The 23,837-nt window shown below is 58.5% G+C and overlaps 1 protein-coding gene and 1 long non-coding RNA gene across 3 annotated transcripts; both read left to right on the plus strand.

Annotated features, from left to right (window-relative positions):
* The first annotated feature begins 1,798 nt into the window (after nt 1–1,798).
* LOC142069998 (uncharacterized) lies at nt 1,799–6,394 on the plus strand. The gene is made up of 2 exons (XR_012665959.1): nt 1,799–5,369; nt 5,813–6,394. It is a non-coding gene; the product is annotated as an uncharacterized LOC142069998 (long non-coding RNA).
* Nucleotides 6,395–7,788: 1,394 nt separating this feature from the next.
* LOC125625785 (sialoadhesin) lies at nt 7,789–22,127 on the plus strand. 2 transcript variants are annotated; one of them, XM_048828280.2, is made up of 11 exons: nt 7,789–7,986; nt 10,466–10,534; nt 11,711–12,109; nt 14,932–15,195; nt 15,531–15,812; nt 16,563–16,826; nt 18,548–18,644; nt 19,028–19,067; nt 19,449–19,555; nt 20,338–20,428; nt 21,754–22,127. In XM_048828280.2, the coding sequence occupies exons 2-11, from the start codon at nt 10,495–10,497 to the stop codon at nt 21,847–21,849; spliced, it is 1,680 nt and encodes a 559-aa protein (XP_048684237.2). In that variant the 5' UTR covers nt 7,789–7,986; nt 10,466–10,494; the 3' UTR covers nt 21,850–22,127. The 2 variants fall into 2 exon arrangements, with proteins under 2 accessions (XP_048684237.2, XP_048684241.2); XM_048828284.2 differs by having other exon boundaries at nt 16,575–16,826.
* The last annotated feature ends 1,710 nt before the right edge of the window (nt 22,128–23,837 follow it).

Consider the following 23,837-nt stretch of genomic DNA (forward strand, 5'->3'; position numbering starts at 1 on the left):
ATTTCAGAGTCAGCTGGAGCTGTGGGTGCTCTGACCAGATGTGAGGAGCTCTGTGTGCCCCCCATCTTCCCACGTCTGGTTGGTCAATTGCCCCCCACCCCGCCAATCTATAGGTCTCTGCTTCCGGGGGCCGTGAACTTTCCCTGGCACTTTGGGGCGCTGTGCTGCAGGGGAGGGGCTCTCCTCTGGCAGTCAGTGCTTTAGGGGGTGGGGTGGGGGCTCGCCCCTGGCAGTCAGGGCTGGGGTTAACATCTCCAGGCGGGAGACGCGACAGGTGTCAGACCCGGAGTTCAAGGGACTGACTGAACCGTGTCCCAGGAAGAAGCCGTGGGCAGCGGGTTTCCTTGGGATCCCCAGGGAGGCGGGAGGACAATTTCCCCATCTCTGCTCCTGCAGGAACCCGGCCCTTGGAAGCGACACCCTGCAGAGGGGGGCCCGGTCGGCTGATTACCTCCCCCTGGAGATGGAGAGCAAAGGTCTGAGACCGTTACGTGCTGCTCATCTCGGGGGCAAACCCCAGGGCTGGGGCGTGCAGGACGGACCCCTCCTGCAGCCTGAGGGGGAGCTGCAGGGGGAATCTCTGGGGAGCTTTGGAGCACACAGGGTGGTTCTTGGGTTGCTTCAGGGGTGTTTCCCCTGTAACGCTCGCACCGTGAGGCTCACGCTGCTTGCGAAGAAGAGCTGGGGGGCAGCTTACCTGCGGCCGTTCCGCGGGCGGGGGGAGGCCGTCCGGCTGGCTGGGGGTGTCCCAGAGTCGGCAGGCAGCTGCGCAGCCAGGAATAATCTCGGGGAGGAGGGAGAGAGACACAGATCTTGGCCCAAGATGGCTGGGAAGTGGGTGTCGCACAGGGACCATGGAGGGGGATACAGGGGCAGGGCCCTGCCTTTGTCATCGCGGTCTCCCCTGGCCGTCAGGGCTGGCCCAATGCCCCAGGCAGCGCTCGGGTGTACTGGGCTGCAGGGGTCGGGGTGGAGGCGCTAGGGGGCGCTGTGCTGCAGGGGAGCAGGGTGGGGGCGCTCGGGGGTGCTGTGATGCGGGGAAGCAGGGTGGGGGCACTAGGGAGCGCTATTCTGTGGGGGGCAGGGTGGGGGCGTTTGGGGGCGCTGTGCTGCAGGGGGTGGGGTGGAGGCATTAGGGGCGCTGTGGTGGGGGGCAGGGTGGGGGCGTTTGGGGGTGCTGTGCTTCAGGGGGCAGGGTGGGGGCGTTAGGGGGTGCTGTGGTGGGGGGCAGGGTGGGAGTGTTAGGGGGTATGGTGTTGGGGAGCAGGGTGGGGGTACTAGGGGGCACTGTGCTGCAGGGGGCGGTGTGGAGAGTCTAGGGGGTGCTGGGGTGGGGAGGCAGGCTGCAGGCACTAGGGGGCGCTGTGCTGCAGGGGCAGGGTGGAGGCCGTAGGGGGCACTGTGCTGTGGGGGAGCAGGGTGGGGGCACTAGGGGGCGCTGTGGTGCATGGGGTCGGGTGGAGGCCCTAGGGGGTGCTGTGCTGCGGAGGGGGAAGGGGGGGTGATGTGGTGCAGGGGTCGGGGTGGAGGCATTAGGGGTGCTGTGCTGCGGGTGAGCAGGGTGGGGGCACTAGGGGGCACTGTGCTGTGGGGGGCAGGGTGGGGGCGTTTGGGGGCACTGTGCTGTGGGGGAGCAGGCTGGGGGCGCTAGGGGGGCTGTTCTGCAGGGGCGGGGGTGGAGGCGCTAGGGGGCGCTGTGGGGGGGCAGGGTGGGGGCGCGAGGGGGCGCTGTGGTGCAGGGGGCCGGGTGGAGGCTCTGGGGGCACTGTGCTGCGGGGGAGCAGGGTGGGGGCACTAGGGGGCGCTGTGCGGCAGGGACAGGGCAGGGGTGGTCAATGCCGGTTCTCACACCGCGGCTGCTCCCCCAGGTCCTCCCCCGACCTTGGTCTGCTCAAAGCCCAGAGGAAGGGGCAGCGTCTCTGTGACAAAACTACCCAGTGACCCTTGATGCGGGACAAACAGCTGCTCTGGGGCCCTGCGCTGCTCAGCAGTGGGGGAGGGGCGTTCTCAGGGCTCTTCGTCCCCCGTCCCCCAAGTGGGAAATCAAATGCAAGGAGCAGCCGGGGCCTTTGACTCTGGACTGCGCCATGCCTGGCCTGCGGCGATGCACACAGCCTAACAGCAGGCGTGCCTCTGGGTTCCCGCTGTGCAGCTGGGAAACTGAGGCACGGGGGTGAATCGGAGACCCTCATACACAAGTGGGCTCAGAGGTCTGGGCTCTTCTGCTACTCTAACCACTAGACTCCACTCCCCACCCAGAGCCACGGATAGAACCCAGGAGTCCTGGCTCCCAGCCCCTACACCCTCATTGAATAGAGGCATCCGGTCTTAGCTCCCGGATGGGCTTGGGGTTGGGGTGTGAGTCTTCCTCTAGCGACCTTCTGAGTGTGTACGTGAAAGTGTCACCCCCCTTTTCCCTTCGGGGTCTGTGTCCCCTGGAGACTTAAGGCCCCCCGGTTTCTATAGGCCGTGTCTAGTTCTCTTTGTTCTCGTTAGCACGGACACACGACCCGTAGCCGGGGCTGCAGACACACGCTGGAGCCAGATGTGCCGCTACGGCGTTTCTGCGATTTAAAGTTCATCCTCCGGCTGATGGTTTGTAACTTTGCCCCTTGGCGCCTCTTTGCCCAGCATCTCAGGGCCTCGGGGTTTTCCTCGCTCACTTCCTTCTGTCAGCGTCTCTTCCCTCCGAGGCCCAAAATAGCAAAGCTAAAACCTTGCAGGCCTCGGCCCACAGGCCTTGCGTTTCAGCCTTCCTGCCTGAGCTCTCGAACACCGGCTTATTCCTTTGAACTCCTCATTGGCTGGAGACCTCCATAATCCAGCCCCTTAACTCGACTGAACAGACAGTGATTGTACGGGACATGACATGTTAATGAATCACAACCTCACAATCAGCTAAACTCACCAGCTACACCCCGGTATTCCCCTAGGTGTCTCCCACCAGCCCCCCAAATCCCCATCCCCCTGCACCATCCCCATCCCTGTGCCCATCCGCCCAGCCCGGCTCTTACCCTTCGCAGCCCCGTCCTGCCGCCAGCCTCTCCCGAGCAGGTAACGAGCCCCCACATTAATGAGGACGATAAGGAGCAGGTTGGCAGCCACGAGGCCGGCGCTCAGATGGCTGCCTTCTCAACACGTAAATCCCGCCCGGCTTCTGGCAACCACATGTCCCCGGTGATGGGCCGCAGGGGAGCAGCCTGGCGGTGGAGGGTAAAACCGTCACCTTCCCTTAGTGCTGCCTTCCCTGCCAGCCAAGAAACCTCGATCCTGGGCACGTTGGGGGCGACTGAGGGCGAGAGTGGGGTTAGACAGTGACAGGGACTCAGGTCCGACAACACAGCCTAGGAGTCCCCCCGCTCTAACCACTCCCAGCCCTTCCCCTAGAGCTGGGGAGAGAACCCAGGTGTCCTGACTCCCAGCTCTAACCACCTGGATTTCAGAGCAAGGCAGAAATGGGGTGTATGTGTGTCTGTGTGTCCCTGCATTTACTCGGGGGGTGCTGGATGGAACCTGGTTACCAGAGACACTGAGATGTTGTACCAGGTCACTCGTCCAGCTGTCCGTCCTGCCATCGCCTGCTGCATGGAACCGGAAGCGGTAGGTGTCCTGATCGCTGGGGCGCAGCCCTGACACCTGCAGGGAGCAGTCGTGCTGCAGGTCCCCCAGATAGCGGGCGCGCCCCTTAAAGGCAGCATGGAAACGATCTTCATCCGAGTGATAGTCGGTTTGATCCCTGTCCTGTGTCCAGGTCACGGCACTGACCGTCCACCCTGCGGGGTAGGTGAAGGAGCAGGGGATGGTCACACACGAGCCGGCCCATCCAGCAAGCGGCCCTGGTGCGAATGTCACGTTGCACTTCTGGGCGTAGGCTCCTGCCGGGGACAGGAAGCGGGGATCAGACCAGCGCCCGGCCCCTGAGAGTTGGGGAACTCGCCCCAGCGAGGACCCAGCTGCTCAGGGTCTGGTTCAAGGCCAGACGCCCCCTAGGCTTGAACTGGCGCCGCTGGCGTGAGTGGCTGGGACTTCCCTGTGATGGAACCCGGTTCCGAGCACCCTCCCGGCAATGTAGACGCACTCCCAGGGCTGGGGAAACGGTCCCCACCCGTCCCCTGGACGGCAGCGCGGCACGTCTGTGTGAATTACTCACCGCTCAGGAGGCAAAAGGCAGGGACCAGCACCAAGGCCATCTCCGTCCAGGGCAGAGCGCTCAGGCGGCCTGGCAGGGAAAGGGGCCGGGAACGATTCACCTGCAGCATTTCTGGGTGACAGCTCGTCTGCGCCGGGCGATGGCGTCCAACCGCGGGATCAGCTGAGTGATCAGATATTTTAGACCTAGGGCCCTTTGTAAAAGAATTTCCTAACCAGAAGGGAGTAAGGCTTGGAGACTGGCCCGATGGAGCCGTTTCATTTCCATTCCCCTCTGCTTTGTGGGCCGTGTATGCAAGGCTCACCCCTTGGAGGTGCAATGCAGCCACCTCTGGGGAGGGGCACGTGGCTTTTTGGCAGCTCACAGCAACGCGGAGGATGGTTTCAGGGCAGGACCGGAGGAAGGTTCCTGTGTGGAGCTGACACATGCAGGGAGATTCAGGGAGGGGGAAGGGAACAAACCGCATTGGGGTGCAGCAGGGGGACGTCCTGACCCCTTGGGATAGAGCCATGTCAGGGAAGGGTGCCCAGCTGTTAAGCATTTCAACCAGCAGTGACATGCAGCCTGCTCTGGGGTGGGACACGGCAGCCATGTAACAGTGCAGGATGATGTTGCTCCACCATGTTCGGTCCCTGTATCTTATACCACGAGCTCGTCAGACAGGGACTGGCTCTCACGCCGTGTTTGGGAAGCACCCTATATATTGACAGGGCTAGCACAAGCTGCTGTGGGCTAGTGGCTAGAACAGACTGGGACCCAGCACTGTGGGTTCTCCTCCGATATGTGCCATGGCCCTGCTGTACGATGATGAGCCACTCACTTCCCTGGTCTATGCTTCAGTTTTTCCTCCCATCTATTGTCTATTTTAATTGCCAGTTCTTTGGGGCAGGGACTGTCTCTGGCTGTCTGTCTGGGCAGCGCCTGGCACAACGGGGCCCTGATCTTAGCTGGTGCAGGGACTGTCTCTGGCTGTGTCTGGGCAGCGCCTGCATCACCAGGCCCCGATCTCAGCTGCGGCCCCTCCCATAAGAAACTTCTCACCGTTTAATCTCCTTTCAGTGATTTAGACATTTGAAGATTCATTCTCCCCAAATCTGGCTTTTTGCCCCAAAAACAAGGAACAGCCGCTCTTACCTGGGCCCTGGGCCTGGGTTAGCCGCTGGGAATCTGGTCTGATCCCACCACTGCCACTAACGGGAGAGCAGAGAGCTTCGGGCAGGTAACTAGTAACCATGTTCATCTATATCTGTGGCAATAGCCCCAGGCGCCGTGAGTGGCTGGTGGCTCAGGGGAGGAAAGGGAACCATGACAGCGTCTTCATGGCTGTAACAGAGATCCTAGTAGGGAGCCAGCTGTGGTCACTCTGTAGGGCTAAATTTTAAAATGGTACTATCAGAATTGCTGTAAACCTTGATTTCATTTTGTCAGGCACCCTTTTGGAATAACAGAAAGGAATGACTGTCTGAGACTGGGATCCTGTTTCCCATATGCATTACAATTAGGACCTTTTATAAAGTTTAGTTAGTAAAAGACAGGATTTTGTATTGTGTCTCTGGTAAATAGATTAGAGAAATGTTGAGGGCCTGAAGCCCCAATGTGAATTGTTTTAGTTCTAAGATTTAGCAAGGCTTAATTTACAGTGTATTCTGTATACATTTGAAGGTTTCTGTGAGACTGTTTTTGGGAATCAGGAATGCATGCATCAGGAAAAGAGAAGGTGTGAAAGCCACCGCAAATGTCCAGATGGTCAAGAAAAAGTGAGAGACCTGGAAACAGCAGGAGACAATCAGAAAATATCCATTGTCTCCATGCTAAACATGTCAGCAGCATTGACAGCCTCAGAGGGGAGGCAGGCACCCCCGAAGGAGAGACAACAAATAAATGATAACAGCAGAAAACCCCAAGATTAACACCACTTAAGGACTAATGATTACAGGAGGACATTGCAAAATGCATGGACTCAAATGGGACTTTACAACTATAAAGATGGGGTGTTTTGCCGTGGAACTCTGGGTTCAGTCCTGCGGAGCCTCGGAGCATCGGGTCGTGTCCAAAACAGAGCCCTGCTCCTCACTCGTGCTCAATCTAACTGGCCAGTACATTGACTTGAGCTTCAAACAGACTGTAACTATAAAGATAACTATAAAGACCATCTGCAGGACTTCTGTGTGTGTGTGTGTATGTTGTGTGACTGAAAGTATACACTAAGTGTTGTATTTACAATAAACGTGGCATTTTTTCTTATCCCTCTTGTAAGATCCTATTGGTATTATTTTTTTAGTACTCAATTAGGGTGAACTGCAAAGAATGGGGCAGACAATCCCCATAAAGCTGGTGGATATTCCAACACTTAGATTTACCAAAACAGCATAAAACAGCTTCTTTATTACCTCACGGGTTACTCAGCCGTCCAAACAACACAGTTCCCTTGAAGTGACCTAGCCTCAGGCCTCCATCCAGGTACCCACGTCAAATATGACAAACATTTCTGTAAATCGCATTTCATCGTATAAAAGAACAGGTTCTACCAACCTCCAAAGGATCGGACGCATCACCTCCCAGGTTAAGGAATGTTTCAGATCTTACCCAAATACACGCTCCCGCCAATTCTCATGAACTAAACTAAAATTTATTAAAAAACAAGAGAGAGAGTCTGGTTAAAAGATCCATATACAGACAGACCTGAGTTCAATTCCTTTGGGTGCAGATTCAGAGCAGAGATGCTGAGCTTTGTAGCCGCAAAGTGTTTTTTCAGAAATAGTTCATAGTCCAATGTGCAAATCTCACATTCAGGGCGCACCAGCATAACTGGGACCTCAATCTTGCGACTCAAACTTCCCCTGAAGAAGCTTAAGCAGCTCTGAGATGACGGAATCAGGACCCAAGGATCTTTTATACAATTTCATGTCCTCTTTGACAAGTTGTCCAGCCCTGGTATGGGGCCATATCCCCAGGGCTTCCTCCCTGGAGACACTATCTTCCTGTAGCCCTCCCCAGACTCAGTCCTTACTCAGCATCACAGTGTGAGAGGGAGCCCAGGTTGGTAAGCGAGAGAGCTCAGCGGTACCCCAGTTCCATGTTGCACCCCAGGGAACCCCTCACAGTGGCTGGGAGTCAGGACTCCTGGGTTCTATTCTTGGTGCCCCTTTGCCCATGGGGGATGGGGACCCTCCTCTCGCTCTGAGGGCTGAGCGGCTCCTCAGATGCTTTGAGATCCCAGCTGCCCAGCGCTAGAACAGGACCAAGCCTCATCCCTTCACCAGGGTCTCTCCCAGCACAGGTGTCGTGGTCCTTCGAACTCTGACCCAGCGGGCCCGTTTGGCCTGCAGCTGGGGAGTCTCTGGGGCTGGACGGGGTTAAAAGGAACAGGCACCCCCCGTTGTAACCAGCGCTGGGGCTGAGCTTTCACAATTTCCAGAGAAAGGGGAAGTTTCTCTGCGGCAGCCAGACAAAGTGAAAGGCTCCCACGGGAAAAATGGTGCTTGAAGCCAGAACCCTCGAGTCCCGACTCTCAGCCCCCTGCTCTAACCACTAGACCCCACGCCCCTCCCCCAGCTGGGGATAAAAACCAGAAGTCCTGAGTCTCAGTCACTGTAACCACTGGACCTTATTGCTACCAAACCAGCAAGTACGTTGCCTTTAAAGGCAGGGAACACACGATCACAGTTCCCTTTCCTCCCCTGAGCCACCAGCCACTCATGTTGCCTGGGGCTATTGCCACACATGTAGATGAAGATAATTCCTTTTTACCTGCCCCCAACCTCCCTGCTCTCCCGCTAGTGTCAGCGGTGGGATCAGACTGGAGACCCAGCCACTAACCCAGGCCCAGAGCCCAGGTAGGAGACGCTTTTCCTTGTTTTGGGGCAAAAAGCCAGAGTTGGGGAGAATGTTTCTTCGAATCTCTAAATGCCTAAAAGGAGATTAAATGGTGAGAGTTTCTTATGGGAGGGGCCGCAGCTGAGATCGGGGCCTGGTGAGGCAGGCGCTGCCCAGACACAGCCAGAGACAGTCCCTGCCCCAAAGAAATTACAATTAAAATAGACAATAGGTGAGAGAGAAAACTGAGGCAGAGGGAGGAGCAGTGACTGGCCCGCTATTGTATGGTGGGTCCATGACAGATCTAGGAGAAGAACCCGGGGCTCTGTATCCCACTGGTGTGCTCCAGCCACTGGGCCACACTGTCACTGGGGGTGGCAATGAAAATACACTGGGGGCTTCCCAAGCACAGCGTGAGAACCAGTCTCAGCCCGACGTGCTCACGGTGTAAGATATGGGGACTGAACACGACTGGGCAACATTACCCGGTGCTGTTAAACTCCTGTCGTGCCCTACCCCAGAGCAGGCTGCATTTGACTGTTCGTGAACGTGTCACTGAAGGTGTTTGAGATCTTTTGGGGGAGCCCATGCTAGACTGATCAACTGTTCAGAGAGGGAGCATCATGTTTGGGACAGAACTGGGGCCTGGGAACCAGGACTCCTGGGTTCTATCTCAGCTCTGGGAGCAGGGTGGGGGGCTAGTGGGTTAAAGGAGGGGAAGCTGGGAGCCAGGACTCCTGGGTTCTAGTTCCAGCTCTGAAAAGGGAAATTTATTTTCAGACACACCCAGGCCCTCAGACCCTTGCTGGCCAGTTGCACCATGACCCAGAGCGAACGTTCTCGGAGCGGTTGGGTAACATCAGCTAGTGGCTCTGCCCAGGCTGGGGTCACAGATACACAGAGACGGGCCCCGATAAGCAATCCAGCTATCGGAGGCAAAGCAGCAAAGAAAGTGCTAGGGGGTGTGGAGCTGCAGGACGGGCCGGGGGGCTGTGTAGGGGGCTCTCCCCTCGCAGTCAGGGCTGATCTCGGCATCTGGGGCTTTGCTGTTCCCTACTGAAACACTGAACCCCGACCGTGCCCCTTGTGCCTGTGATACCCCTCCCCCACATGGCTCTCTCCAAAGGGTTCAGAATGTCCCCCTGGGGTCCCTGCCACACCCCAAAGTGCTTTGTTCTATTCCACCTCTCTGACTCTCCCTGCACATGTCGGCTCCATTTAGGAACCGTCCTCCAGTCCTGCCCTAAAAATGCCCTCTGCGTTGCTGTGAGCTGCCAAACAGCCACTCGCCCTGTCAAGGTTCCTCCCCCACTCTGAACTCTAGGGTACAGATGTGGGGACCTGCATGAAAAACCTCCTAAGCTTATCTTTACCAGCTTAGGTCAAAACTTCCCCAAGGTACAAAATATTACACCCGTTATCCTTGGAATGGCCGCTACCACCACCAGACTAATACCGGTTACTGGGGAAGAGCTGTTTGGACGCGTCTTTCCCCCCAAAATACTTCCCAAAACCTTGCACCCCACTTCCTGGACAAGGTTTAGTAAAAAGCCTCACCAATTTGCCTAGGTGACTACAGACCCAGACCCTTGGATCTTAAGAACAATGAACAATCCTCCCAACACTTGCACCCCCCCTTTCCTGGGAAATGTTGGATAAAAAGCCTCACCAATTTGCATAGGTGACCACAGACCCAAACCCTTGGATCTGAGAACAATGAAAAAGCATTCAGTTTTTACAAGAAGACTTTTAATAAAAAATAGAAGTAAATAGAAATAAAGAAATCCCCCCTGTAAAATCAGGATGTAGATATCTTACAGGGTAATTAGATTCAAAAACATAGAGAACCCCTCTAGACAAAACCTTAAGTTACAAAAAAGATACACAGACAGAAATAGTTATTCTATTCAGCACAATTCTTTTCTCAGCCATTTAAAGAAATCATAATCTAACACATACCTAGCTAGATTACTTACTAAAAGTTCTAAGACTCCATTCCTGTTCTGTCCCTGGCAAGAGCACATACAGAGAGACCCAAACCCTTTGTTCCTCTCCCTCCTCCCAGCTTTTGAAAGTATCTTGTCTCCTCATTGGTCATTTTGGTCAGGTGCCAGCGAGGTTACCTTTAGCTTCTTAACCCTTTACAGGTGAGAGGAGCTTTCCCCTGGCCAGGAGGGATTTCAAAGGGGTTTACCCTTCCCTTTATATTTATGACACGCCCCTCCCCAGAGGTGGCTGCATTTCACCCCTGAGGCCGTAAGCCCAGCACACATGGCCCGCTAGGCACATAGGGAGAGAAATGTAACCAGTCCTTGCTCCGCTGGGCCAATCTCTGGGCTTTATTCCCTTCTGGTTAGGATGTTCTTTTACAAAGGGCTCTAGGTGTAAAATACCTGGTGAGGCAGCTGATCCCGCAGCCGGACGCCGTCGCCCGGTGCAGACGAGCTGTCACCCAGAAATGCTGCAGGTGAATCATTCCCAGCCCCTTTCCCCTCCCAGGCCGGCTGAGCGCTCTGCCCTGGACGGAGATGGCCTTGGTGCTGGTCCCTGCCTTTTGCCTCCTGAGCGGTGAGTAATTCACACAGACGCCACGCGCTGCCAGCCAGGGGACCGGTGGGGAGCGTTTCTCCAGCCCTGGGAGTGCGTCTACACTGCCGGGAGGGCGCTTGGAACCGGGTTCCATCTCAGGGAAGTCCCAGCCACTCGCACCAGCGGCTCCAGTTCAAGCCTAGGGGGCGTCTGGCCTTGAACCAAAGTTGGCAACCCTAAGCTGACCCCTCACCAGTGGGGCTTGTCCTGCCCTCAGGGCCTCTTGCCCAAGGGCCAGACACCAGGTATGGGCGGTTGGGGGTGGGGGTGGGGGGCCGAACTGAGTGGGGATGAGGGGAGCACTGAGGGGCAATATGGAGACCTGAATTGAGGGGGGATGGGGAGGTGAACTGAGGGTGGCTGGACTGAAGGGGTGGCCAGGGAAAGTGAACTGAGCAGGGTTTTAGGGGGACTGAACTGAGCAGGGGTGAACTAATGGGATGCAGAGAACGGACTAGACAGAAGGGGGGCTGGGCAGATGTGGGGAGGGGGTCAGCCTGGACTGATGGGAGAACTCGGGGGGACAGGCGTGATTTGGGGGCCTGGTGTGATTAATTGCTGGGCAGGGGATGGGCTGATGTTGGGCGGGGGGCACCTCCAAACTCTCCTTCCCCAATTCACAGGGGAGCGCTGGCCGGGCTCTCTGTCACCCCCAAGCCAGGAGTGGGCGGGGGGCTCAGGCAGCCCCACAACACAACATCCCCGACTGTGTTTTACAGCCCCTGGTTTGGGGGCTGAGCTGATGCTGGGTTCTCCCGGCAGGATCCATGCGGCAGCCCAGCCTGCGGGCGGGTTCCCCAACTCCCTGGGGCCGGGGGCCGGCCTGATCATAGAATCATAGAATCATAGAATATCAGGGTTGGAAGGGACCCCTGAAGGTCATCTAGTCCAACCCCCTGCTTGAAGCAGGACCAATTCCCAGTTAAATCATCCCAGCCAAGGCTTTGTCAAGCCTGACCTTAAAAACCTCTAAGGAAGGAGATTCTACCACCTCCCTAGGTAACGCATTCCAGTGTTTCACCACCCTCTTAGTGAAAAAGTTTTTCCTAATATCCAACCTAAACCTCCCCCACTGCAACTTGAGACCATTACTCCTCGTTCTGTCCTCTGCTACCATTGAGAACAGTCTAGATCCCCGATTCCTGTCCCCGGCAGGCGCCTACACCCAGGAGTGGAGCGTGAGACTCGCACCAGGGCCCCTGGCTGGAGGGACCGGCTCCTGCGTGACCATCCCCTGCTCCTTCACCTACCCCGCGGGGTGGACGGTCAGTGCCGTGACCTGGACCTTCACCTACCCCGCGGGGCAGATGGTCAGGGCCGTGAGCTGGATACGGAACGAGGATCAAACAGTCTATGACCGGGACGAGGCTCGTGTCCACACGGACTTCAAGGGGCGCGCCCGCTATCTGGGGGACCTGCAGCGCGACTGCTCCCTGCGGGTGTCGGGGCTGCGCCGCAGCGATCAGGGCACCTACCGCTTCCGCTTCCATGCAGCGGGCGGTGGCAGGACGGACACGTGGGGGAGTGAGCCAGGACAGCGGCTCCGTGTCTCCGGTAACCAGGTTCCGTCCAGCACCCCCGGGTCCAGGCAGGGCCCGAGGAGAACCGCAGAGAGGGCCCCACAGGCCAGCGCGGACACCCCGAGCAGGGCTCGTCCCCTCCAGCAGGGGGCAGCACCGGGACACGGACACACGGACAGGCGCGAGCCCGGGGGCCCGGCTCCAGCAACGTGCGGGGCCGGGTCTCTCCCCCGGCCCCACCTGCCGCCCCCCCGAGTGTCCCCCGGCCTCCCCTGCAGCTCCTGCCTCGGGGTCCTACCGCGCCCCCCCCCCCCCGGCTCCCAGCCCCCCTTGCCGGGACAGGCGGACCCTGAGCCTGCCCTTCCCCCGCAGACACTTTCATTTTCCAGCGGGACCCTCCACTAGCACAGGAAGGGCGAGCGGGAGGCTCCCGGAGCAGCTCCCCGGCAGAGGGCAGGGGCAGCACAGGGCCGTGTGGGCAGGGACGGCTGAACTGCCGGCAATTGGGAGCCTGATGGGCGGCTGCTGCACAGGGAACTTAGGGGAGCTGATGGGGGGGCTGTCGGCCCACCCTGGCCCCACCATCTCGCTCCAAGGGGCTGCTCTTTCTGCAGGCAGTGGGCAAAGCAGGCGGCTGCCAAACAACCCGACAAGGGAGCATTGGGCAACTTTAAACCAGCATGTTCTCGAATTCGGAGCTTCTCAAACTGTGGTCCGCGGACCACCAGTGGCCCGCGAGCTCCATTCAGGTGGTCCGCGGCTAGTTCCCTCTCAGGTGCACTCCTGGGTGACCGCACAGGAGAGAATGAAGGGCCACCCCCTCATTAGTGGAGCTGCGCAGGCCTGGCTCCTCTAATTAGGTGCGTGGACCCTGGACAAGATGCACATGTAAGGGGAGGTGGTGGCCTTGGGGGGGAATAGGGGGTAGGTAGGAGGGAGCAGTGGTGTGAGAAGAGGGGGTGGGGGGAATTTGGGACGTGCAGGGCTACGGTGGCCAGAGAAAGAGGCTCCAGGGCTGCGGCTGCTGCAGAGAGACCCCCTTCCTTCCCAGCTTCAGCTCTGTGGCTGCTGTGGCAGGGGAGAGACCCCCCCTCCTTTCCAGCCAGAGCTCAGGGGCTGCTGCAGTGAGTGGGGGAGAGAGGGAGAGACGCCCCCCCTCCACTGCTTCCCAGTCTCAGCTTGGGGGCTGCTGCGGTGGGGGAGAGAGGGAGAGACCCCCCCTCCACTCCTTCCCAGTCCCAGCTTGGGGGCTGCTGCGGTGGGGGAGAGAGGGCACATCCATCCCATTAGAAAGGTTAAGACGACTGATATTAAAATATGAGTTGTGTGCTTTTATGTGTAGAAGAAAAAAAGTTCATTATTATTTAGGGGTTTTTTAATATAGCACTTTTACCCGAAGTGCTTTACAATGGTTCGTTAACGATACAAACAACATTTGAAAAGATCATTAAGTGGTCCACCGAGACCCTCAGGAATTCTCAAGTGGTCCACGGAAAAACAAGTTGGAGACCCCTGCTCTGACTGATCAGCAAGGAAACAACAAAACAAGGTTAACCGGGAGGACTTTAAGTGAGGATGAAGTCTGATGAAGTGAGCTGTAGCTCACGAAAGCTCATGCTCAAATAAATTGGTTAGTCTCTAAGGTGCCACAAGTCCTCCTTTTCTTTTTAAGTGAGGAGTTACTGTAGATTGGCTTACAAGGGGGGAGGGGCCGGGGGAGGGAGGGCTTGGACCTGTTCTGGGCACCACCAAAAATTATACAAACCAGCCGCCCCTACACACACACACACACCATTTCTGCCTTCCTCTGAAATGCAAGTGCTTAGAGCTGGGAGTCAGGACTCCTGGGTTCTCTCTCCAGCTCTAGGGGAAGGGGCGGGGGGGAGTGGTTAGCGCAGGGGGGACTTGTGGGTCAGACTCTCAGGCTGTTGTCGGATCCTTGTCCCCGTCCCTCTGTCTAACCCTTGGCTTGCGCTGAAGAGCCGCTGGGACTGACCCTGCAGCCAGTGTAACGCAGCAGGCGTGAGGGGCTCTCAGGTGGAGACTATAGTGGGACTGGGACCCTGCAGGACCCCCCCGAACAGCGGGAGTGGGTAAAATGAGCTTTGTTGGGGGTGGGCAAAAAACCAGGCTGCGTTAATTGGCGGGAAAACACTAAATCTCATAAATGTACCAAGAGTCGCCGACTGGGGAAATAGCTAAATATTTTGTTTCAGCTTCTCTTTCCTCTCCATGTTTATCTCCCTCGCTCCAAACCTGGGGAAATGCACACACCCAAGTCAGGTCAGACCCGTTCTGGGATAACAGGAGTTGAAGTGTGTTTCTACCTGGTTCAAGCAAGATTTGTTTTATTCTTTCAGTGTAAAAATTGTCTCTGAATCCCGTTGGTACAGATCAGATCGTCACCCACCGGTTTCTGTCGGGTGGTTGGTTGGTTTAGCAGCCTGGGGGAATCCGTCTCTCTTGTCAGATTTGCGGGATCTAAGGTTTTTGTGGCTGGGAGGGGGATGCAAATGCAAAAACCAAAGCAGGGCACTTGAATAACAGGAACGGGACAGAATTAAAAACAATCCCGCTTAGGGCTCCAGTCTGAGGCCCAACGTGTGGTGCCCCCCGCTGGCGGCTGCGCCCCCTCCGGGCAGACCCAGCGCTCCCCGTGTCTCAGGGGAACTTTTGCTGCTCTCCCTCCTGGCCATGAGCCCTCATTGCTGGGGCCAGCCGAGCTCCCAGGCTGGGCCATGCCCACACCCTGGGAGCTGCTCCCCGCTCTGCAGCCAGGCCGTGACCCCTGGGAGCGCTGCCAGGCCCAGGGCCCCAGCAGGGTTCAATGGCTCCTGACCCCTCCTCTCCTCACAGACGATCTGTGCCAGCCCTCCCTGGGGCGCCGAACACAACCGGGACCCTCCCTCACCTGCTCCGTGGGGGCAACCTGCCCCCATCCCCCGTTGTGGTACAACCGAGATGGCGTGCAGCGGAGCCCAGAGCAAACCCCGGGCGGGGCTGGGGCGTCCGAGCTGCGAATATCCCCGTCCCAGCTGGACCCCGGTGCGGCGCTGAGATGCCAGGTGGATGGATACTGGGATGAGTGTGACTCTGACCAATCCCAGCCCCTGGGGACAGGTGAGGTCTGCTTCTACACATGGCATGGTTAGAGGAGGGGGGGCGGGAGCCAGGACACCTGGGTTCTATCCCTGACATGCGGGGAGGAGGGACGACTGGTTGGAGTCAGGAACCAGGATTCCTGGCTTCTATCCCCAGTTCGGGAAGGGGGGTGGTCTAGTGTGCTAAAGTGGGGGAGACTCAGTGCCAGGACTCCTGGGTTCTTTCCCCAGCTCAAAAACTCTCACCTGGCTTTACCAAATATTCTTGCCCGTGGCACTGGACGGGGAGGGAGCTGCCCCTTTGTTCAGTCCCGGGGCCTCACTGACAAACTCTCTCCCAACTTTCGCCCTCAGTTACCCCCAACGTGCCCAGGGTCGCGATTTTGTGGCCAGCATGGAAGGCAGCACTAAGGGAAGGCGACGGTTTTACCCTGCGTTGCCAGGCTGCTGCCCTGTGGCTCATCGCCAGGTACGTCTGGTCCCGCGGGGACGTGTGGCTGCCAGAAACCAGGCGGGATTTACGTGTTGAGAAGGCAGCTGTCTCCGACGGAGGGAACTACGTGTGCGGGGTCTGGGTGTCCGGCCCCGGCTGGGGATATCTGAGCCTCTCTGCGAGGGAATCGGTCGAAGTTCAGCGTAAGCAGCGAGGAGGGCTGACGAGAGCCTCCTCCCTTGCACCCCCGATACTCCCCACACGGCCTCCTGGAGCAGCCTCGCGTGACCTCATCTCATCCCCCCTGCTTTGCCCCTGCCTCATATTCCGCCCCCGCCTCCTAATAACCGGGTTTGCTCAACCCAGTGCTGCTGGCTCTGGGCTGGGCCTCCTGCTCCTCTGCATCGCTCATGTGGCTGGGCCCAGCAGAGACATATTCAGTTTGTGTCCCCCCTGCCCACCTGTCCCTGGGCCCCAGCCCCCTTTGGGCCACTGCCCATCCCCCCACCTGTCCCGGAGCCCCATTCCACACTGAGCTCGGCCCCGTCCCCTCCCACCTTCCCGGGTGTCCAGCCGCCTCTGTGCCAGGCCCTGCCCCTCCATCTGCCTTGTGTCCCCGGACCCCTCTGGGACAGTCTCTGCCCCCCTCCGCCCCCAGCTGCCCCTGACACCCAGCCCCATATGGACCACGCCCGTACCACCCCTCACCTTCTCCAGGCACCCAGCTTGCTTTGGGCCAGACCCTCTACCCCGCAACTGCCCTGTGCTCCCAGACCTTTCTGGGGGACTCCTCCCCCATATCCCCATGCCGCCCTGCCTGTTCTCGCCCCCTGGAGCCACATGGGCCAGGCCCTGCCCCTCACCCCCTGCCCTGGATCCCTTCCCCCCTCTGGGCCAGGTCCCCCCACTCTGTCTCTCTCCGTTCACGCCCCGTGTCTCCGTCTCGCCCCCAGATGCCCCCACAGGTGTCCATGTTACGGCAGCGCCGGACACCAGCCCGCAGGCAGGGGCATCTGTGACGCTAACGTGCAGTTACACCAGCAGCCTCCCCGCCCCCAACTCCTACACCTGGTACCGGGGCGACCGGCAGCTGGGGGGATCCCAGCAGGAAATGGTGTTGAAGAGCATCACGGCGGAGCAGGCTGGGGAGTATCGCTGCCAGGCCGACAATGGGATCGGCCAGTCCCCGTCCCCCCCCATCAACATCACCGTCCTCTGTAAGTGCCGGGGACGTGAGAAAAGAGACCTCCGGGGTGGGGGAGGGGCTGGGATTGTGCCTTTGTGCCGTAGGCCCAGCGGGGGAGGGTCATTGTGGCGATCGCGGTGGATCACGAGCTCACCAGGAGCTCCCAGCGCCACGGAAGCCAGCAGGGCTAGCGCCATCCTGGGGTGCAGGGACAGGGCAATCTGGAATCGAGCAGAGAGGGGATTTTACCTCTGGATCTCGCCCTGGTGCAACCATGTCTGGGATCCTGTGCCCAGTTCTGGGGCCCGCACTCCCAGGAGTTGGTGATCAGCTGGGGAGGGGTCAGAGAAGAGCCATGAGAAGGAGTCAGGGGTTGGAAAACCTGCCCTAGGGTGAGAGACTCCAGGAGCTCCGTCTGTTTAGCTGAACCAAGGGAAGGGGAAGGGGTGACGTGAGTCCCGTCTACAAGATCCTACGCGGAGAAGAGAACGTTGATAATGGGCCTGGCGGCCGAGCAGACAGAGATCCAGGGGCTGGAAGCTGAAGCTAGACAAATTCAGACTGGCATTAAGGTGCAAATGTTGAACAGGAAGGAGAATTTGCCATTGAAAGAATGATCTCCGGACGTGGTGGATTCTCCATCCCGGGGAATGTTTAAATCACTCTGGGATGTTTTGCTAAAGGATCGGCTCTCGTTCAAACGGGAATGAATTCAGGGGAGTCTTGAGGCCTGTGTCACCCAGCTGGTCCTTCTGCCCTTAGATTCTATGGATCATTCTTCCCTTGGCCCATCGCTGCCATTGCCGGAGGTGTCGGGGAGGCTGTCTGTGATTCCTTCAGCCCTTTAATGAAACAGGCAGGGGCTGGACTACATCTCCCATGATGCATCACAGCCACGAATTCCAATGAAGCGCCCCTCCCCGCACCAAGAGGGGACCAGGTGGTGCATCATAGGAGATGTAGTTCAGCCGGACAGCCCGGCCGACAGAGGAGACTGAGAACGTGAGGCACAGGAACTGCAAGTCCCATGATGCACCACACCGAAGGACTCCTATGACTCACGTGGAATGATGGGATTTTGTGAGATCTTGGTTTTCATTTTAAAAAAACCAAAATTTCTAGTAGAGGTGGCCAGGAAATGGGTTTTTTTTTTCCCAAGTGGGAAAGCTCCACTTTTCATAGAAATGTCAAAAAACGAAATATTTCAATTGAAAATGGCCTGATGGGAGTTGTAGTTTGAGTGTCTTGTGCTTCCATTCCCTTCTGTGGGCCAGGATCTGTAGCCGGACTATATCTCCCATGATGCACCTTGGCGTAGGATTCCTGTGATGCACGCCCTTCCCGCACCAAGAGAGGGGCTGGTGGTGCGTCATGAGAGATGTAGTCCAGACAGACACCTTGGCCTAGGGTAGAGAATGAGGATACAAGGCTCTGAATCTGCATCTCCCAGGATGCACCCTGACTATGGATTCCTATGAGGCACCCTCCCCATCACCAAGAGGGGAGATAGTGGAGCATCATGGGAAATGTCATCCAGCTGGGCAGCACAGCCTATAGAGGGGGCTGGGGGCGCTGGGACGGGAGGGCTTCGCGTCTGAGCATCAGGTCTGCTGACTCCAAAGCCACCACGTGTAATAATCCAGCCCCATGCAGCCTCACTGTGGGCTTGTTACCCGGCTGCCGTCCCTCAGCAAATGGGGTTCGAAAATCTGCTGCAGGGTTGATCCAAGAACCCTCCTTTCTCCTTTCCAGCCACCCCCCGTGTTTGGGCTCCCACCTACATCCTGGGACCTGCAGTTGCGCTCGTCCTGCTGCTGCTGGTGGGGCTGGTCGGTGTCATAGCGTGGAGGTATTTGCGCTTGCTTTGCAAACCGGTGATATCCGCGTCTCGGGTCGTCTGGCCATCCCCAGCTCCTCCCGCCTGGCCTTTGCCGGAGAACCCCGCAATCCGGGAGTGAGAATTGCAGAGCCAGTTTGGGTGCACGGAAACCCAGTCTGGGGGAGGTGATTGAATGGTGGTGGTTGGGTCCCACACGGATACCTGACACCCGCAGGGGCCTGGAAAGGGCTGGATGGCCTCCGGGTTACACGGCTGGGCTGGTGGTCAGGGGAGCAGGGGTCAAGCCCAGGCAGGAGGTTCTATTGTGTGGGATCCTTTGTCCTGTTCCTTCCCCTCCTGAACCGAAGCAGATGTCGTTTTGCCTCTGAGCTGTTGGTCTCCTTTATTTGTAGGAAGAGGCGGAGCAAACGCCAGGGGCTGAGCAGCGATCCGGTAAGTGCATCTATGGGGCTGGGAGCCAGGACGCCTGGGTTCTTTCCCTAGCTCTGGGAGGGGAGTGGGGTCTAGTGGGCGAGAGCAAGAGGTGCTGGGAGCCAGGACGCCTGGGTTCTATCCCCAGCTCTGCTGCTGAATCACTGCATGACTTTAGACGAGGTCTGTCCCTCAGTTTTCCCCTCCATAAAACAGGATTATAAAATTCCTCTCCTTGTCCCCTTCCCACCCCCGTCCCCGAGCAGGACAGAAGGTCTTTCCAATCCCCTGGGTAGTTTATCGTGGTGGTGGGGGGGTCTGTGTGCATTTTCCTTTGTTGTTAGACATCACCGAGCAGTCCCAGAGCAGTGGCTCGCGGCCTCACTTCTGCCTGCCTTGCAGGACCAGCCGGGCCCGGGGGAGACCCCGATGTCTGAACGCATCTATGAGAACACCCAGCACTATGGCATGGGGAAGCCAGCCCGCCTGGCCCCACCCAGGGCCCCCAGGTAACAGCCGGGCCTGGCTGTGAGCTACTGTGTAGGGGCTGGGTGTGGGGCGGTGCCCACATGTTAGGAGAGCGTGGCCAAGGGTGAGCTTGATACACCTCCTGCTGGGGTGTAGGTGTGTGTGTGTCCCTGGCGCCCCCTGCTGGAGGGATGAGCCCTGTTTGGGGCAGGGGCTGGATCGGAGCCAGCACTCCCTCGACAGGGGTCCACAACCATTTTCTGTTGCTCCCTCCCTTACCCATAATGGAAACTGTCCGTCCCCACCCCCATCCCCTGCCGGGAGTGGGGTCAGAACTGCAGTCGGGAGCTGGGCTTGGGACCAGGGCTGGAGCTGCGGCTGGGGCAGAGTGGGGCTGGGTGGTGCTCCCTCCCTGTCCCCCATGGGGGCTGGCCTGGCTGCACTGCCCCAAAAGTTCCTCCATGCCCTCCTAGGGTGGTGTGCCCCACAGTTTGGGGACCGCTGCTCTAGAAGGGAAAGGCCCCTTCTCTGCCCTCCTCCCTCCCGAGGAAGCCAGTCCCCCACTCCGGGGCTGGACTGGAGCCAGTGTCCCCTAGAGGAGAAAGGCCCCATTTCCCATTCCCCAAATCCATGACTCATGTCTGGTCTGGGGTGCTTTAGCCCAGGGGTCCACCCCCAGCCACTCACCCACAGGGGTTGTACGCTGTTGACCGACGCAGCCTGTCCAATCCCCAGCCACGGCACTGCAGCCGACCCAACACTAGCCACCCAAATGCCCTCGCGCCATCCCCAGCCCCCATAACGTTCTCTCTTTCCGTGGCAGCGCGCCCACCGAGGTGTGCCCGGGCTCCCCGGATGGCACCAGGGAATCCCACATCTACAGCCAGCCCATGAACACTGGCAAAGTACCGCAGGTGAGAGACTCATTCCTCTGTGTATACGCGGCCCGGCTCTCCGAGGTTCTGTCCCCGGCTCCAGGAGTAGAGTGGGATCCAGTGGTTAGAGCAGGGGGGCTGGGAGCATGGACTCCTGATTTCTATCCCTGGCTCTGGGAGGGCAGTGGGGTCCAGTGGTTAAAGCAGGGCAGGGGGCTGGGAGCCAGGACTCCTGGGTTCTATCCCTGGCTCTGGGAGGGCAGTGGGGTCTAGTGGTTGGAGCGGGGGTAGGGGGCTGGGAGCCAGGACTCCTGGGCTCTATCCCTGGCTCTGGGAGGGGAGTGGGGTCTAGTGGTTAGAGTGGGGGTAGGGGGCTGGGAGCCAGGACTCCTGGGTTCTATCCCTGGCTCTGGGAGGGCAGTGGGGTCTAGTGGTTAGAGCAGGGGCAGGGGGCTGGGAGCCAGGACTCCTGGGCTCTATCCCTGGCTCTGGGAGGGGAGTGGGGTCTAGTGGTTAGAGCGGGGGCAGGGGGCTGGGAGCCAGGTCTCCTGGGCTCTGTCCCGGCTCTTCCCCCTGTGAGATCAGCTCCCAGCGGCAGCGAGACCAGGCTGGGCTGGGCGCTCTGGGTCAGGGTGAGCACAGCTGCGGGGCAGGGCAGGGAGCATCGCCCAGCAGCTGGAGGGCAGAGCGGTGGGCGGGACGCTGAGTGACGGGGCTGGGGGGTGACATGAAGAGGCGAGCGCCATGCTGGGGGGCCTCTCTGTCGCCGGGGGCAGCGGGACAAGCCCTGGGCAGCTGGCGTGTGCAGCAATATCTCGTCCACCGGCTGGGACAGGGAATGGGGCCTGGGGCCTTTCCCCTGTAGGGGGGCCAGCTCTGATCCAACTGCTGGTGCCTGAGTAGCAGCATTGCCGTGTGCTGGTGGAGTTGCTCCATTCGATGGCAGGAGGAGCAGAGCTGTTACCCCCAAGGTGGAGCTGAAGGAGTTGCTCCATTACCCAGCAGCAGTGGTAGGGCTGTTATCCTCCATGTGTATCTCCCATTACAGAGCTGACGCCCTCAGCTGATGTGTTTTGTGTCGATATAAGGGGTCTCCAGAAGGCCCGACGTAATGATCATCAAGGCTAAAATTGTGGGGGGGAGGAGTTGTTTTTTAGGAGACAGTGTTGCCTAGTGGATAGAGCACTGGCCTGAAACACAGGACGCCTGGGTTCTCTTCCTGGCTCTTCCACCTGCCTGTTGGGTGACCTTGGCTAAGTCACTTCCCCATCCGGTGCCTCAGTTTCCCCAGCCGTGCTTTCAACTCTGCTGATGTAAAGCTCCCCGTCAGAGTCGGGCGTTGTCATTATTATTCTTTACCCTAGAGTGACCCAGACGAGGTCCACTACGCGGCCGTCCAGCTGCAGCCTCCCACCCGGAGAGCGGAGCCTACCTGCGAATATGCTGTTATTAAGCGCTAGGATCCAGCTGCGGCTCACCTGACACTTCCCCCTACGGCCGCCAGCCAGCTGCACATGCTTGCTGCTTGCGCCGGCTTCTCAGCTAGGGATCCCGCAAGGCGGCGGAGGGGCAATGAGGAGGCACAAGACAAAGAGATTTCCAAGGCCAGAAGGGGCCAGTTTCATCGGCTGTGTGACCCCCCACATTCAGAGGCGACCTCCAGTGGAATCCTGCATCTGGCTGCGCGGCCCCCCAGTCCCCGACGCACAGAGATCACTTGGGGAGGGGTCAGAGAAAAGCCAGGAGAATGACTCAAGGATTGGAAGACAGGCCAGAGTCAGACTCCAGGCGCTCAGTTTATCCAGCGTCACACGGAGAAGGTTGAGGGGTGACTCAGTCCCCTCTAGAAATATCCCCCCCGGGGAACAGAAATCTGGCGAGAGCGGGCCCTTCAATCTAGCAGGCCAAGATCCGGCGGGCGGGAAGTTGAAGCTAGACAAATTCAGACTGGAAATAAGGAGGGAATTTATAACAGGGAGGGTAATTAACCCTGGGAACAATCTACCCAGGGCTGAGGCGGGTTCTCCGTCAGGGATACCACTTATCCGGTTTTCACCCGGACAGTCTGGGTTTCGGCTTGTGTGTCCAGACGCCATGTGACAACCCTGATGTCCATTTTCTTTGATCTGGGGGGGAAAGATGTGAAGCAGGGGCGGGGCCTTGAGGGAAGAGGCGGAGCAGGGGCGTGGCTTTGGGGGAAGAGACAGGGCAGGAGCGGGGCCTTGGGGAGAAGAGGTGGAGCAGGGATGAGGCCTGGGGGCAGAGGCTGAGAAGGGGGCGGGGCCCTCAGGGAAGAGGCGGAGCACAAGGCGGGGCCTCGAGGGAAGAGGCAATGCAGGGGGTGAGGCTTTGGGGGTCCAGTTACCAGCCATTAGAAAGGTGGAAACCCTGTTCTCCATTGGTGGCAATTCTGCCCTCGAGATCATAGAATCATAGAATCATAGAATATCAGGGTTGGAAGGGACCTCAGGAGGTCATCTAGTCCAAACCCCTGCTCGAAGCAGGACCAATCCCCAATTTTTGCCCCAGATCCCTAAATGGCCCCCTCAAGGATTGAACCCACAACCCTGGGTTTAGCAGGCCAATGCTCAAACCACTGAGTTTTGCTTCAAGGGCGGCCCTTGTTCAGCCACTGATGAATTCAGGGCAGCCCCACGGCCTGGGCGACACACGAGGCCAGGCTGGGTGATCTCCCCACCCCCGTCTGAGCTCAGAATCTGGGAATTAGGCTCCAAATTCAGAGGTTTGCTGGATCTGGATTCTTAGAGGTGGCCCCGTAAATGGGGCATTCAAGGGGGTGGCACAGGGATCGGAGGGTGGAGGGAGGCACTAAGGCACAGCTTCTGGAAGGCGTTTTGGTGCCTGACTCCCCTGGGGCTTCAGCCCCACGGAAGGGCTGTTTCTGTCGCTTCCCATTGACTCAATAGACATCCCAGGCTTCAGCGCGACGCAGACACAGCAGGCCTCTGCTGGACTCACCCTATAAAGCTTTAGCACTAAAACACAAAATGTCGACTGTCTTCTTGTAGCCGCGTGGCCCCGGGCCGTAAGAGAGACAAGGTGGGTGACAGAATCTATTTTTTCGGACCAACCAGTGTTGGTGGAAGGGCCCCACTTTGGAGCGTCTCCTTCGGTCTGGAGAAGGAAACCAGGGGAATCCAGGCCTGGGTGGGACAGACTCTCTCAGCTTGTTTCTCGCATTGCTCAGGAAGTCGATGTCGCTGTTCTGTTTGGCTCCTTTCTTTGCCACGTTGAGAAGTTTCCATTTTCAATGCGAAAGTTCTGAGGCCATGGTGAAGCGCGACACCTCGTCCCTTCCACCCGTGGGGCCAGTAAAAGATCTGACCTCCCCTGGCCTCCTCTCGCTTAAACACAAACCAGCAACATCACGTGCTGAAATCTACAAAGTAAATAGCCTTCAGTCAAACTGTAGCTGTAGTTTTCCATG

This window comes from Caretta caretta, chromosome 24 (assembly GCF_965140235.1).
Source record: "Caretta caretta isolate rCarCar2 chromosome 24, rCarCar1.hap1, whole genome shotgun sequence".
Classification (NCBI taxonomy): Eukaryota; Metazoa; Chordata; order Testudines; family Cheloniidae; genus Caretta; species Caretta caretta.